This window comes from Triticum aestivum, chromosome 4B (genome assembly GCF_018294505.1).
Source record: "Triticum aestivum cultivar Chinese Spring chromosome 4B, IWGSC CS RefSeq v2.1, whole genome shotgun sequence".
In the NCBI taxonomy this organism is placed as follows: domain Eukaryota; kingdom Viridiplantae; phylum Streptophyta; class Magnoliopsida; order Poales; family Poaceae; genus Triticum; species Triticum aestivum.
The window spans coordinates 629535897-629549814 of NC_057804.1; the positions used below are offsets into that span (position 1 = coordinate 629535897).

General features: G+C 53.7%; 3 protein-coding genes across 4 annotated transcripts; 2 read left to right on the top strand and 1 right to left on the bottom strand.

The window, feature by feature from the left end:
* The first annotated feature begins 234 nt into the window (after positions 1-234).
* LOC123093701 (uncharacterized) lies at positions 235-4883 on the top strand. 2 transcript variants are annotated; one of them, XM_044515713.1, is made up of 3 exons: positions 239-543; positions 649-1055; positions 4216-4883. In XM_044515713.1, the coding sequence occupies exons 2-3, from the start codon at positions 784-786 to the stop codon at positions 4271-4273; spliced, it is 330 nt and encodes a 109-aa protein (XP_044371648.1). In that variant the 5' UTR covers positions 239-543; positions 649-783; the 3' UTR covers positions 4274-4883. The 2 variants fall into 2 exon arrangements, with proteins under 2 accessions (XP_044371649.1, XP_044371648.1); XM_044515714.1 differs by having other exon boundaries at positions 235-1055.
* A 345-nt stretch (positions 4884-5228) lies between these two features.
* LOC123093700 (eisosome protein SEG2) lies at positions 5229-7035 on the top strand. The gene is made up of 3 exons (XM_044515711.1): positions 5229-5529; positions 5654-6671; positions 6760-7035. Exons 1-3 carry the CDS (start codon positions 5366-5368, stop codon positions 6769-6771), a joined length of 1194 nt encoding a protein of 397 aa, XP_044371646.1. The 5' UTR covers positions 5229-5365; the 3' UTR covers positions 6772-7035.
* A 2436-nt stretch (positions 7036-9471) lies between these two features.
* LOC123089481 (protein unc-13 homolog) lies at positions 9472-13227 on the bottom strand. Its single transcript, XM_044511154.1, has 3 exons — positions 12411-13227; positions 11017-12330; positions 9472-10921 (listed from the first exon to the last, which is right to left on the bottom strand). The coding sequence occupies exons 1-3, from the start codon at positions 13137-13139 to the stop codon at positions 9719-9721; spliced, it is 3246 nt and encodes a 1081-aa protein (XP_044367089.1). The 5' UTR covers positions 13140-13227; the 3' UTR covers positions 9472-9718.
* Positions 13228-13918: the final 691 nt, after the last annotated feature.

Consider the following 13918-nt stretch of genomic DNA (forward strand, 5'->3'; position numbering starts at 1 on the left):
TATCCTAGTGTCATTCATATATCAGGATCATATAAAGAAGGGAAGTTGACAATGATGATATGATTGCCACCCTGGTGATCTTGATTCAAACATGTTGCTCCCTCGTGGGAGTAATTTTTTATACAAGTAATAAAGTTGGATACACGTACAAGAATATCCCCATCATCAGCAATAAAAAGAAAACCAGTTATAAATAAACAGGAACTAATAAACGAGATGGTAACAAAGAAGGGAAGAGACAGGGGAGGGAGGGAGGTCCGGTCGGGTCCGGTGGTTATTTGGCTGGGGGAGCCAGCCAAGGAGAGCCAAGGACGCGCAGGATCGGGTCTGCCGTCACCACCACCGGCTCCGCCCGCCTGCGTCGCTCTCCGGCCCCGTGCCGTCCCCCGCCCCCACCCCCACCACCACCATTCCTCCTCTCCGGCCCCTCCAATCCAATCCCGCCGAATCCACTCCTCCTCCTCGTCGTCCCCCTCCCGCGGCCTCGCCTCGATCCGGAAGGAAGGAAGGAATCTCCCTCCAATTCCGCGCCCAACTCCCCAGGTCCGTTCGCTCTTCTTGCCGTCCGCAGATTCGTTCGGTTCCTCTGCTCGTTTCCGCCCCCGAGATTCACCGATTCCCGTCTCCCTTTCCGTCTTCGTTTATCAGCTTGGGGGCATTTCGGAATCCTCCTCCTTCGAGGCGTCTGTCTCGGCCCCAAAGATCCAATTTGGTTGGATTTCTGCTCCCGAGCCGGAGCCCGGCCGGAGGCGCACGACCTTCAGGAGTTGATGCCACCCGGCGATGGATCGCCGAGCCTTCAGGAGTAACTCGTGCAACAGCAAGAACCCGGCGCCTCCCTCCTCGCCCTCGGCGGCGGCGTCGGCGGCGGTGTACCGGACGTCCTCGGCGCCGGTGGGGGGCTCCAAGGACAACGTCGGCGAGCGCAAGGCGCTGCTGCCCCGGCGCCCCGAGGGCGGCACGGCCCGCAAGGCCTACAAGGGGCCCAAGCGGCGGGTGCAGTGGAAGGACACCCACGGGAAGAAGCTCGCCGAGGTCTTGGAATTCCAGCCTAGGTAAGCAAACCAAGCAACCTCCGTGCATCATTTCAATGTTAATTTTTGTGCTGCCGTAAATGTGCTAGATAGACGCACCATGCTTCTTTTGATCCTGCACTACATGATGCCGATGCCGATGCCGATGTTTCCTTGTTTGGCTACCCAAATTAGCTGCATAGGGGGTTGCTTGGATAGTTGGAACTCTTAGGTGGGCGTCTCTTGTCAAGCAGGAAAGGGGGAAACGATTGCTCTAGTCACGAGGTTCGGTGATCAAATGATATGTGTCCTGCCAGGATACCACTTTAGAACATGTGATCATGTGATCCATTTGGGGTGTTACAATCTGCCAATTTCAGCTAGCTAGGTGAACTGAATTATTGTGCCTGGGGGCTTTTCAACATCCAATTCAAGTAACTGGGGTCTATGCTTCCCTTGAACTCTTCCGAAGTAACATGTGGCTATAATTTCAGTTCTAGTTTGTCGTTTACCTAACCTATAAATTCACCCCGAGTCCGCTGTGAACTGATTAGACAGAAACATGTTCTACTTGTGGTGCCGTAAAAGTTAAGTACGAACCGGTGTTGCAAAATGATCGCATAAAGTCTTAGGCAACTAATCCATAATCGTGCTGGTGCGCAATTATGGACCATTTGTTGGAGTAGAGATTGGTCATTATTGATGTATCAAGGACTGGAAATGAAACAGCCCTTCAAAGTGGAAAAGGATGAGAATTTATGATGAGGCTGCTTCATTTCTTGGCCTCAGTGGCAGTATTATGTCTCCATTAGCCTATAAGAAAAACTGTGTATTGGTCTACTATTACTTTTGGTACGCTCTTCTTATAGGGATACAAATGATATGTGCTGTCATATGTGAAGGTGGTTTGTATATGTTTCTCAGTTGATACTGTAACTTTTGGCAATATAATTCAATCTGTATGCTAGTTCCTTATTTTTTTAACTTTAGTTCCTGATTTCTAGTCAAGCCATGATCAGTAGACTTTTGGCGATTTTATTTTCTGAGAGTAGACTTTGGCGATTTGATTAAACAAATTGTTGAAATTTTGATCAGTATCAGTAGACTTTTGGAAATTTTATTGAAAATTTAGACGAGTTAAACCTCGTCATTTATCAAAATTTATTTATTAGTTATGCATGTTGGGGTGGGGCTGCACATGTTAATGCTAATTAGCAGTAGATTATTGAACATCTGATTCCTCAAATTTTCAACTAATAAATGTAGATCCAAATGTAATTATTAATGTTGATTATTATGATTTATCTTCAGTAAATTGGGCAATTATACATTATACTGTTATGAGCTAAAGTGGAAACCTATCCCGTTCAGAAGCCACTCTTCCACGTCAGGGGTTATCCCTGTCACTGTTTTCTAGTGCCCCATCCTTGCTCTTCGGACCTTTACCCTACCCATGACGTAGACTTCGTTAAAAACCTAGCATTGATGACACATATACGTAACAAGGAAACAGTAATTAAAGTGGCAATACAGTATGGTTTATTTATTTCATTTCATAACAGCTGTAGTTATGTAACTTGTTCTAAGGCCTCCTGCATTGGAACAGGAAATGTTGAACTTATCCGTAACATTTCTGGATGCAAAATTCAGTTACGCTGCAAGCAAGTTTAGTAATATGGTAGTCTAATTGTCGGATTGAGGTAATATGTGATATCTGGCGGTTCAGGACTGAGGACTTGAACCACCCCATATGAATTGAAGACAGTTCACCTGAAAATGCCCTGTTTCCGCCTACACAAGACCATTACATTAGTCCAAATTAATCTGCATCGGAACATTCATTTATTTTAACAACCATGAAATTACACAACTGTAATCTGATCTTAGTTGAACAAGCTTAGGTAAGCTCTGTTACTTTCATATTGATATTAGGAAACCCTTGTTTATGTTCTTCACAGTTGCAGTTTGATTAGTCCCGTGATGGTACCCTACCCTACCCTACATCTTTGTTCGGTGTAAGTTCAGTTTAACCAAGTGAAACTTGTTGGCACATGACTTCTTTTGTTCACCTTTTTTTCCATACGACCCCCAACCAGGGACAGGGTTCTCATTTGTCGCACTGTGTAGCAATTGCTTACAGTTCCAAATTGCTTATTTTTACACGAGCAGTACCTTTTATAGGATTTGGAGTTGCAGAGGCGTAATGAATAGTTTGTTTTATCAGTCTGTAAGTTACAGTGGACCTTAATCTTTACTGCTGAAGTATACTTCTGTAAGAACTTCAATTACCTCAGGTTGTCTTTCTTTGTACTGGCATCAGCTTTACAATAGAACTGACATGAGGTGCGATGATATGTGTTAATTGAAAATGTTGTTCTCTTTTGGGATGCTAGATGTTTTTAAAATATTTTGAAATAGACCTAATACAATACATAGCCCCATGCATCTAATGAGGTTGTATTTAGATTCTAGAAATCTCGAGTCACAGTTTCATGGGGCCAGTATAATCAGAGCAGTATTAGTATATTACACATTAATTATCCCAGTGAAACTTGCTGGCATATGATTTTCTCTCTCTCTCTCTCTCTCTCTCTCTCTCTCTCTCTCTCTCTCTCTCTCTCTCTTCTCTCTTCTCTCTCTCTCTCTCTGTCCTCTCTCTCTCTCTCTCTCTCTCTCTTCTCTCTTCTCTCTCTCTCTCTCTGTCCTCTCTCTCTCTCTCTCTCTCTCTCTCTTCTCTCTTCTCTCTCTCTCTCTCTGTCCTCTCTCTCTCTCTCAGTATATTTACTTCACCTGACTGCAGTTGCATATTTGTTGCACCCTTTAGTCCTCGGAGATCAGTTTACAGTTCCAAATTTTGCTTATTTTTTAAAATGACCAGTACCTTTATAGGCTTTAGAAGTTGCAGGTGCGTAATAAATAATTTGTTTCATCAGTCTTTCTTTCTGCTGCCATCAGCTGACAGTAGAATCCACATTGGGTACAATGGTATGTGTTCATAGAAAATGATTTCTTTTGGGATCGTAGTATCTTGGCCGAGATACAATACGTTAATAACCCCATGCATCTAAAGAGGTCGTATCTAAAAAGGGCGCGTTGAACTGTAATTATGTTGGTAGTTCAAGAAAGTCCATGCTGACATTTGCTTGTCTTCTTGATTTTCTTCCTCTAATTGCTCTGCCATTTTTTTTGTGACAATTTGCAGTGATTCAAGTGACTCGGATGATGATTATTTGGATACTTGCATATGCTCAGTCATGTAAATATCGCAGGGCTGAATCTCCGGTGCATCTTGCGCAGGTGGAGAGTATGAGTGTTTAGCAAGAGCTGTATCTTAATGTTATGCATTGGCCTAACAGTCTTGTATAGAAAAAAGGTTCACTCCAACAGGCTCAAACTATCTCATGTAGTGCAAGTCAGGGCTGCGACCTAGCAAGGACTGGCGACGACGAGCCCATATAATCTGTTGAGTGCGCAAGCAGCTGGAAGTTGCGTCAGAATTTTGAGATATCGCCACACATCAGACTAGAAATGGAAAAAAGTGACCCGCGGCGTTCGCAGCAGCAGCCTTGCTCTTATGTGTGATAAGCAAAATGCTCTTAGAATCAGACACGGGCATTTTTGCGGGGCTGGAATTGCGACCGATTTTTTGTCAATAGTATCTGCCTCTTGGCATGTTAACTAACTAGCTGATGTTCCTGTCTGTCAGTCTGATGCTGTCATCGCACGCTTAACATTATTTTTGCATGAATTGATGCCCAATGGATGGTGTGATGGCAAAGTGCAAGGTTTGTAACATTCTTGTGCCCTGTTGGGCAGTTCACTGTCATCAAAAGGGACCTCTTTATTTTCGGCACAAGATGAAGTTGCTCAGAGCCCAGTACTACCTTTTTTTTTACACCCTTTTCAAACATTTTGTGTATTGATTCTTTTTTGTTAAAAATCATCACTTCCTGCCATGTGCACGACAAGAAAGCTAAAGTCTACAAATTTACTGTTTCCTTGTTACGTATATGTGTCAGCAATTCCCGCCACACACACACACACACACACACACACACATACGACGGCCCGGCCCATTCTGGTCTCGGTCCCCACGGGTCAGGAGCCTCCGTCCTCGGATCCCATCCGTTCCGTCCGCCCATCCAACGGTCACATGCCAGCTGGGTCAACACGACCGTTACCACTCGGGCTCTGCCCTTTTCCCCCAACGGCAGCCTCTCTCCTCCCCCAAATGCCGCGCCCCCTTCACTACTACTCCTAGCCGCTGCCGCTGCCGCTTCTCCTCTCTTCTCCCCGAAACATCCACCTCACCGCCGCTTCTCGCCGCCGACGACCGACGCGCCAGGCCAGCCATGGGCTGCTTCCTCGGCTGCTTCGGGGGCGCCAAGTCCAAGAAGGAGCGCCGCCACCGCCGCCGCAAGCAGCGCTCCCCCTCCCACTCCCCCTCCAAGGCCGCCCGCGACGCTGAGGCCGCCGCCGCCGCCGCCCCGCTCCTCGCCACCCTCCTCGAGCTCAGGTTCGTTCCTTGTCCCATCGAGGGTTACTGCCAGACTCACTCACTGATTGATTGGCCGTTGTTGATCTGCTTCGTGATTGATTGATCGATCGATCTCGGTTTGATTTTCTTCCTGGTTGATTAGGGATTCGGCCGATGACCTGTGCCTGGCCGTCGTCGCCAAGAAGAAGGTGACGTTCGACCCCAACGTCACGGCCTACGACGCGCCGCCCATACCCGAGGGAGGAGAGGAGGCGACTGAGGCGGAGGAGGAGGAGGGCCGCGCCGCGGCGAAGGCCGAGGAGGCGTGGACGCTGCTGGGGCCCGAGTGCGCCAAGTCCGAGGCGTTCCCGCTCAACCACAGGTACGGCAACTGCGCCGGCGCCGACGACGACAGCGACTACGAGGACTGCTACGACGACGACGACGATGAGTACGAGTACGAGGACGACGAGGAGGAGGAGGACGATGATTTGGACGGCATCGACGAGTGCGCGGTGGACGACGACGAGGAGCACGGCGGGCTGCTGGGCATCGCGCGCGGCGAGGAGGACGCGTGCGACTCGCTCTTCCTGCTCCCGGCGCCCAAGACGTACGCCAAGGACAATGCCGCTACCGGCGCCGGCCAGACTGGTGCCGCAGCTGAGGCGCCCGCAGCCGAGGTGCTCAACTCGGTGGAGAACTTCAGCCAGTGGAAGGACACCACCAAACCTCACACAGCCGTGACAAAGGATTCAGAGAAGGAGAACTTGGTCACTCTCTCCGACGACCCGGCGACCGCCCCGGCCATGAAGCAAGAGAAGCCGGCGGTGAGCTGGGACTACACCCCCAGGACGCCGAGCAAGCAGGAGGCCTCGGTGGACGCGAGCCTCTCCACGTGGCTGGGCTCCTCGGGGACGCCGGAGAGCAACTACTCGGTGCGGTCCTACTCACCGATCAGCCGGGAGGACCGGCCCATCCTCGGCGCCCTCACCGTGGAGGACATCAAGATCTCCTCGGCCAACTCGTCGCCGAGACGGTCGCGGTCCCCGAGCCCGAGCCCCGACGACATGCCGATCCTCGGCACCGTGGGGGCCTACTGGAACTGCAGCGGCGCCAAGGGCGGCAGTGATGATTCAGTGACGAGAGGCGGGTTCCTGAAGACCAGGAGCAGATTTGGGCAGGTGAGCTCTTAGCGATTTGAGCTTTGGTTGATGCATTTGCGGGCTCCAAATGTGTGGCGCTCATGATGTTACTTTTTACCCAATGCAGAACTTGGCTTGATGGAAATGGTGAACTGCCCTCCAGAATTATGATGAAATAGGCTAGAAAGAAGAGCTGTGAATTAAGAGAGAAGATACAGTGTGAGTGAGTGAGAGATTGTTCCATGAGTGAGAGATTCTTTTATGTGTTTGTAAACATGTCATGTCAGCATTCTATATAGCATGGTAATTCTTTTTGTGTGGCACTGTCAATATGATGTAGTACTATTATTTCACCCTTTGTCAATAATCAATATTTTGCACTGCTTGCAAGCTTTTCTTCTTCTGAACTTCTGTTATCTGCAGCACCTCACAACACTATCTTGGAGGCTTAAGATTAACATCATGATGATCTGTACATACATGCAAGCTCTATAGCTCACAACATGAATATGGACCTAGGTGGTTTATCATTAACATCTGAGCACAAGATTTCAGATAATATCATGCAAACTTGTCTTCCCCTGCAGTGGAAAATGAGAACTATACAGCTTTTGCATTTCAGAGGTGTGTGGCATTGTCAATATGATGTACTATTATTTCACCCTTTGTCAATAATCAGTATGATGTACTAAAGTTAGTACAAAGTTGAGTCATCTATTTTGAAACGGAGGGAGTACATTTGAGTTCGTTTTCACCTTTCTGAACTGTACCTGCCTGCTTTTCATGTTGTGAACTTCAGTTATTATCTACAAAAAGGATTCCCTCCACCCGGACAACTGCCCAGATTTCCCCGCGACCCGGTTTTCTCTCTGGTGAGCGACGAACAGCGCGGGGATCCACTTCCCATCTTCAACAGCCGCCGGCGAGCCTGTGGGATCTCCCTCCTTCCATCTGCTGCTCCGGCAGCAGGGAGGGATGGAGATCCCGGTGCTTCGGCTTCGGCCTATAGATAGTTTAGGAATGAGAATAGTATGTTTTTGTCACTCAAATTCCCCAAAAGTATAGACTTCGTTCATCAAGTTTTTTGGTATACATTTGGTCCTTCAAGTCTCAAAACCGGATAAAGTTTGGTCCAAAACTAGATTTTAAGCACGTTGACCGGGTTTGACCATGTCGACCAGGTTTGAGGGACGAACAATAAACTAAAAAAATGGCAAAACATAAAATAATAAAACTCACAAATTTTGTGGCAAGCAAGATGCTTGGGTGCGTGAAAATTTGTGTGGTTATTTGACATCCAAGGAGCTCGTGGCGAAAAAGAAAAACTATTTTGGCTCACAATAAAAAGCCAAAACTTTTTTGGCTAGAGATCATCGGATGTTATTTGACAACAAACATTTACGTGCACCAAGCGCACCCAAGCATGTTGGTTGTCACAAATTTTCAGATTTTTTTGCTATTTTTTTTGAACTTACTGTTCATAGGTCAAACATGGTCAAACCCGGTCAAACCCCGGTCAACATGCCCAAAAATCAGGTTTTGGACCAAGCTTACCCGGTTTTGAGACTTGAAGGACCAAATATATACCCAAAAAATCTTCAGGGACAAGTCTATACTTTTGGAGAACTTGAGGAATCAAAAGCATATTTTTCTCTCTAGGAATGGTTTTGGCGGCTTCCATGGTGACGGCAGCGTTGCTTCGTCGAATAAATTTGCCCATCTCGATGGTGCGGGCAGCGCCGGCAGGTCGATGGCTCGTGTTCCTCTCTGGTTAGTCGGATCAGTGAGGCTAGTCTTTTCACATTCGCGGTGGACGTGTTCTTCGGCTGACAAAGCGACTCTGGTTGCGATGGCGCTCCTTCGGATTTGGTTGTGATGGATCTTCATCTCCTTCCACTCCGGCGGTATTTTGTCGACAGTGGATGACAATGGTGGATGGTTGCTTTTGTGTGCAGAGGGATAGAAAGAAGAGCTGTGAATTAAGAAGATACAGTGTGAGCGAGTGAGAGATTGTTCCATGAAGGAAGAGCTTTCAATTCTTTTATGTGTTTGTAAACATGTCCGCATTCTACTCCCTCCCTTCCCAAATATAAGTCTTTTTTAGAGATTTTAACAAGGGACTATTATACAGAGCAAAATGAGTGAATCTAACAAGGGACTATATCTGGAGTATTTAGGAACGGAGGAAGTATATAGCATGGTGATTTTTTGTGTGTGGCATTGTCAATATGATGTATACTATTATTTCACCCTTTGTCAACAATCAATATGATTACATTTGAGTTCGTTTTCACCTTCTGAACTGTACCTGCCTGCCTGCCTCTCATGTTCTGAACTTCAGTTATCTGCGGAACCTCACAATACCATCGACTATGCGGCCAAATCCGGTGGTAGGGGTGGGAGATGTGCGACGGTTTGGATGAAAATCCTGCTCGTCTTCAGTCGGAGCTGACGACGACGGCGCCAGTGGGTGTCGTTTCCCTCCTTAGAGGCATCGTCAAGGTGTGTCGGCATCTCCCCTTCTTGATCGGGTTGGGGTCTCTGGGCGAAAGTCTTGGTCTGTTGCAGGACCGGCGATGGTGGCGTTTGGCGTCGTTACATTGTTGAGAGCATCGAGGGTGGAGACTTGGCCTTATGGTCATGTGAGGTGGTTCTCCGGTGCTTGCCGCTGGTTCAAGTTGATCTTCGAGGGCGCTAAGTACACAGCTGCCGGTGCTCCAAGAGGATGCCTTTTTCCGGTCCCGACCAAGTCCCGCTATCCACTTGCCGTCTCCTTTTAGGCATTCAAGGGTGGATAGTGCGTTGGCAAAGTATGGCCGGCTGAAGTTATTGCTCCTTGTAGTGTTTGGCGTTTGTGTGACGCGGCTAGATGATTGATTTAGGACAGGCCCTTTGCGTTGTGTTTGTACTTGTTGTGGTGGCTAATCTTTTGATTAACTTTCAGATATGAGGCGAACTTCTCTTCCCGTGCAGAAGCTTTTGCGAACGCTTGAAGCGATCAATTATTTGTCTCCCACACCACACACACATAATCCACACGAATTAGAGTCTGCAACTGGCTGCAAATAGCGGCGCAAAGCGTAGCGTCACCGCCTCTTGGGGAGCTGGAACGCGCGCTTCAGGAACTGGCTGGCGGCCTCGTCGTCGCGGTGGCAGAGCACGCGGAGGATCGTGTCCGGGTCCGTCCGGCACCACCGCCGCGTCGTCAGCGGCATCGGCAGCGCGGCCCGGGGCGACCCGCCGCACGCCGCCGTCGCCGCCGTCGTCGCGATGCTCAGCTCCTCCACCACCCGCTCCGCCGTCTGCCCCATGAGCGCCACCACGCCCTCCGCGGCCTCCGCCTCGCTCTCGACAACCTCCTCCGCCACCAGGCCCTCCCCGCGCGTGCAGAAGGCCCGCTTCAGGCTCCGCAGGTCCTCCTCCACCATGCCGTGGTCCTCCCTCGTGAAGCTCCGCTGGTTGCCGCCGGCGAGCAGCACCATCAGGAACGCCTGGAACGAGGCCTTCATCACCTCCCGCACCGCCACCGGCTGCGCGCGGTCCACCAGGATGGACACGAGCAGCGACAGGTTCTGCTTCAGCGTGCGGAGCGCCGGCCGGATGCGCGCGTCGGCCACGCCGCCCGCGTACAGCCCGTCGTAGAACGAGTGGTGCGAGTCGTAGAAGATGAGCCGGTACGCGGCCACCTCGGCGACGTGGGCGATCGCCGTCTGGGCCGCGGTACGCGCGTGGTCGAAGTGGCAGCACGGTGCGGCGAGGAGCCGGCTCGTGGTGGTGGACGGCGAGGTGCATCCGCCGCCGCCCGCGGAGAAGAAGGAGAGCGACTTGTCCAGCGCCTGGATGTGGCTGAGGATGTAGTGGATCGTGTTGAGCCGGACGTAGAGGCGCTGCGTGCCGCGGCTGGTGGACGGCCGCGGGTTGTGCCCGCCGGCCGCGCTCACGCTCTGGCCTCCGCCGTGGTACGGGGCGTTGCCGCGCCCGCCGCTCGTCAGGGGCACCCGGCACGGCGCCACCGCCGCCCTCTTCCACAGCCGCTTGATCGTCGAGTCCTGGTTGCACCTCGTCAGCGCCGGCAGCGGCGGGAGGTAGCTCTGCTTGTTGCCGCAGGAGGCGAGGAAGGAGACGTAGTCCTGGAAGACGGCGCCGAGGCCGTCGGCGAGGTCCTGCAGCATGCCGCCCCTCGCGCTCACCGGGATCGCGAAGAACTCGTCCAGGGTGGCCTTGGCCAGCTTCATCAGGTCCACCGCCGACTGCGCGTACGGCTCATTCTTGGACCTCGCGGTCCAGCTCTACGTGACCATGCCATGCCACGGCAGAGTTAGTTTGAGACACTTTGCAGGAATGGGGCGTGAACATGATGTGTGATCAATGGAGGCAAGCTCACCTCGGTGTCTTTGGCTCTGAGGAGGCACTCCCTGGCGACCCTGAGCCGCTCCTCGACCCACGTCCGGAGGAAGCCGACCACTACGGACTCGACGTCGTAGGGCACCACCTCCCGCACCACCGGCTCGCCGTCGTCGTCCGCCACCATCTGCACCAGGGCCTTCTCGAGCCTGCCCGCCGCGTGCAGCACGCGCACCAGCTCGTCGGTCAGGCAGACGGCCTTGCCCAGGTACTGCTTCAGCACCACGCCGTAGCAGCCGTGCAGGGTCACCGCGGCCACCGCCGCCGGGAACGGGTGCCACCGCCTCAGCTCCGGGCTGAAGCCCTCGCGCTCCCACTGCGCCAGCTCCTCCGTGTCCCTGGCCAGCTGCGTCAGGATCCCGCTGGTGTCGTCGACGTCGCGCTGGTGGCCGGAGACCTCCTGCCCGAGCCCGCTCTCGAGGACCTTGGCGAAGGCGCTTCTCATCGAGCAACGGATGTAGTAGTCGACGCGATCGCCGCCGCATTCGTGACCCGCGTGCACACTTTCGGCGATGATCTTGCCGGCACCGAGCGCCAAAGACAGAGCGCACTCCAACGCCGCGGTGCTGCCGGTGCCGGCGCCGCCATTCCCGTACCACTCATGGTAGTCAAGCAGGCGCTTCTCGGACCAGTCACGTATCGCGCCAAGAGCGGTGGAGAGCACCCGCGCGTACACGGGGTCACGGGGGCTGTCTTGCCTGGCGCCGGCGTCAGCGGCCACCTCCGCAAGCACCGCGAGCGCCGCGCCGGCGAGGTCCGGCTCGACCTGCCCGGTGGCCACGTACTGCTGGAAGAGGACCCAGGCGAAGCACACGTTGTGCAGCATCCGGTTGATGCCGAGCGTCGCCCACGTCCTCCTCATGAGCTCCAGGAGCTCGTCCACCTCGTCGAGCACGACGGTCTCGTCCCTGAGGTCGAAGATGCCCTGGAGGAGGGAGACGTATAGGATCACATTGAGAGGGTACCCGTCGGCCCAGTGGCAGGCCTCGCCGGCGGGGGCGGAGCGCCAGGCGAGCGCGAGCACGGCGTCGCAGAGGGCGCGCATGGCGTCGGAGGCCTTGCCGGTGTCGATGGCGCGTGCCTCGGCCGCCTCCACGACCTCGCGGAACCGGAGCACGGAGGCGCTGTGGCGGTGGTCGAGCGGGACGGAGGTGTGCGTGATGAGGCCCGCCTCGAGGAGCTTGAGCTGGCGGCGCTGCCACTGGTGGTGCTCGGCGCCGTCGGCGAAGTCCGGCAGCTTGAGCTGCCGCAGCAGCTCCAGCGGCAGGATGATCGTCTCCGCTCTTCTCCCCACCTACATCGGATCGAAGTATCGAACACATGCATTGCACGAAACCGGCTCGTCAATGGCGGTGCATGCATGAACGGACGGACCTGTCCGACGAGGGTGCGCATGAGCGTCTTGCGGAGGCGCGCGTCGCCGGGCTCCGTGACGCGCATCTGCTGCCGCATGATCTCGGCCGAGGTCATGGGCCGCCTGGCCCTGGGCGACCCGGCCGGCGCTCGCACGGCGCGGCCGGGGGAACCGGGCGCGGAGGAGGCGTTCAAGCTGCCGCTGCGCAGGGCGGTGGAGGGCTGCGTCGCCCTGCGCGCCTTGAGCCCGAGCGCGCGCTTGACCCGGCTGTTGACGACGTTCATCCCGGTGCCGCCCCTGGGCCCGGCGCCGATCCTGGGCGAGGCGTCCCCGCCTTCGGCGCCGTCGCACGCGGCGCCCTTGGCGTTGCCGCCGCCGCCGGCGCGGCAGGACATGAAGAAGACCTCGTAGGCGGCCTCGCGGACGTCGGCGCGGGAGAGGCCATCGAGGCGGCCGAAGGGGCAGTCGAGGGCGTCGGCGGCGGTGCCGGGGCTGCCGTGGAGGGCGTCGGCGTCCGGGGAGCGCGCGTAGGAGGCGGAGCGGGAGCGGTAGTGCAGCAGGAGGCGCGGCCCCATGGGCATGGATGTCCCGGCCGAGCGCGTGGTGTCTCGGGCCGAGGCAGAGGCGGGGGCGACCCAGAAATGGTGGAGGGGAGGGAGGGCCACGCGCGCGGGAAGGAGGCGCCCCCCGAAACCGCCGCTCCGCGCACGCTTCCACGTCTGGTTATTCTTGGCCGGTTGCCGTGCCATGGTGCTACTAGCAAAAGCTTAGCCCCGTGCTGATGCTGCCGCTCCAGCGATTTTGCCACAAGAGAGTTTTTTTCCCCCGGTGTCTCAACTAGGGTTTAGGGCTCCTCTGGCGCCGCCGCCGAGAGTTTCGATCTACCCTAGCGAGATCTCTCTTTTCATCATCCCATCTACCTCGGACAGTTCGGGCTGATTCAAGGGAAGCCTGGGTTTCTTGCCGGCCTTGGCTGTCGAGGTTCTTTGGTTGCAATCGGGGGAGGAAGTGCCAGGAAACATCAGGAGATGGCGAGTGGAAGCAGCAGTGGAGGGAAACGTGGAGCAGAAGATGTGGAGGAACTGATTAAGAGGTTGGACCTCCATGAGGATGATGGGGACGACTTTGTATGAGAGGATGATCCGGATGTGCCGAAGATCCACGCAAAGTGGCTGGCCATGGTTAAGGTGCATACAATCAGAGGTTTTAGCCCGTCGGCCCTATACGCGGATATGAGAGCTGCGTGGAATCCGGCGAAAGAGGTGCGGTGGCGCATGATTGAAGAAAATCTTTTCACTGTACAATTTGCATGCTTGGGAGACTGGAACACGGCGATGGTGAAAGGTCATTGGCTGTTCAGAGATCAAGCAGTAATCTTGGTTGAGTATGATGGTTTTACAAACCCTAAAGAGATGGTACTGGACAAAGTAGCAGTGTGGGCAAGAATTCTCAAGTTACCGGACAATTACCTGCATGAGGCGGTGATTAAGGGCATGTGCAGAAAGATGGGAGAAATCCTAGAAACCCA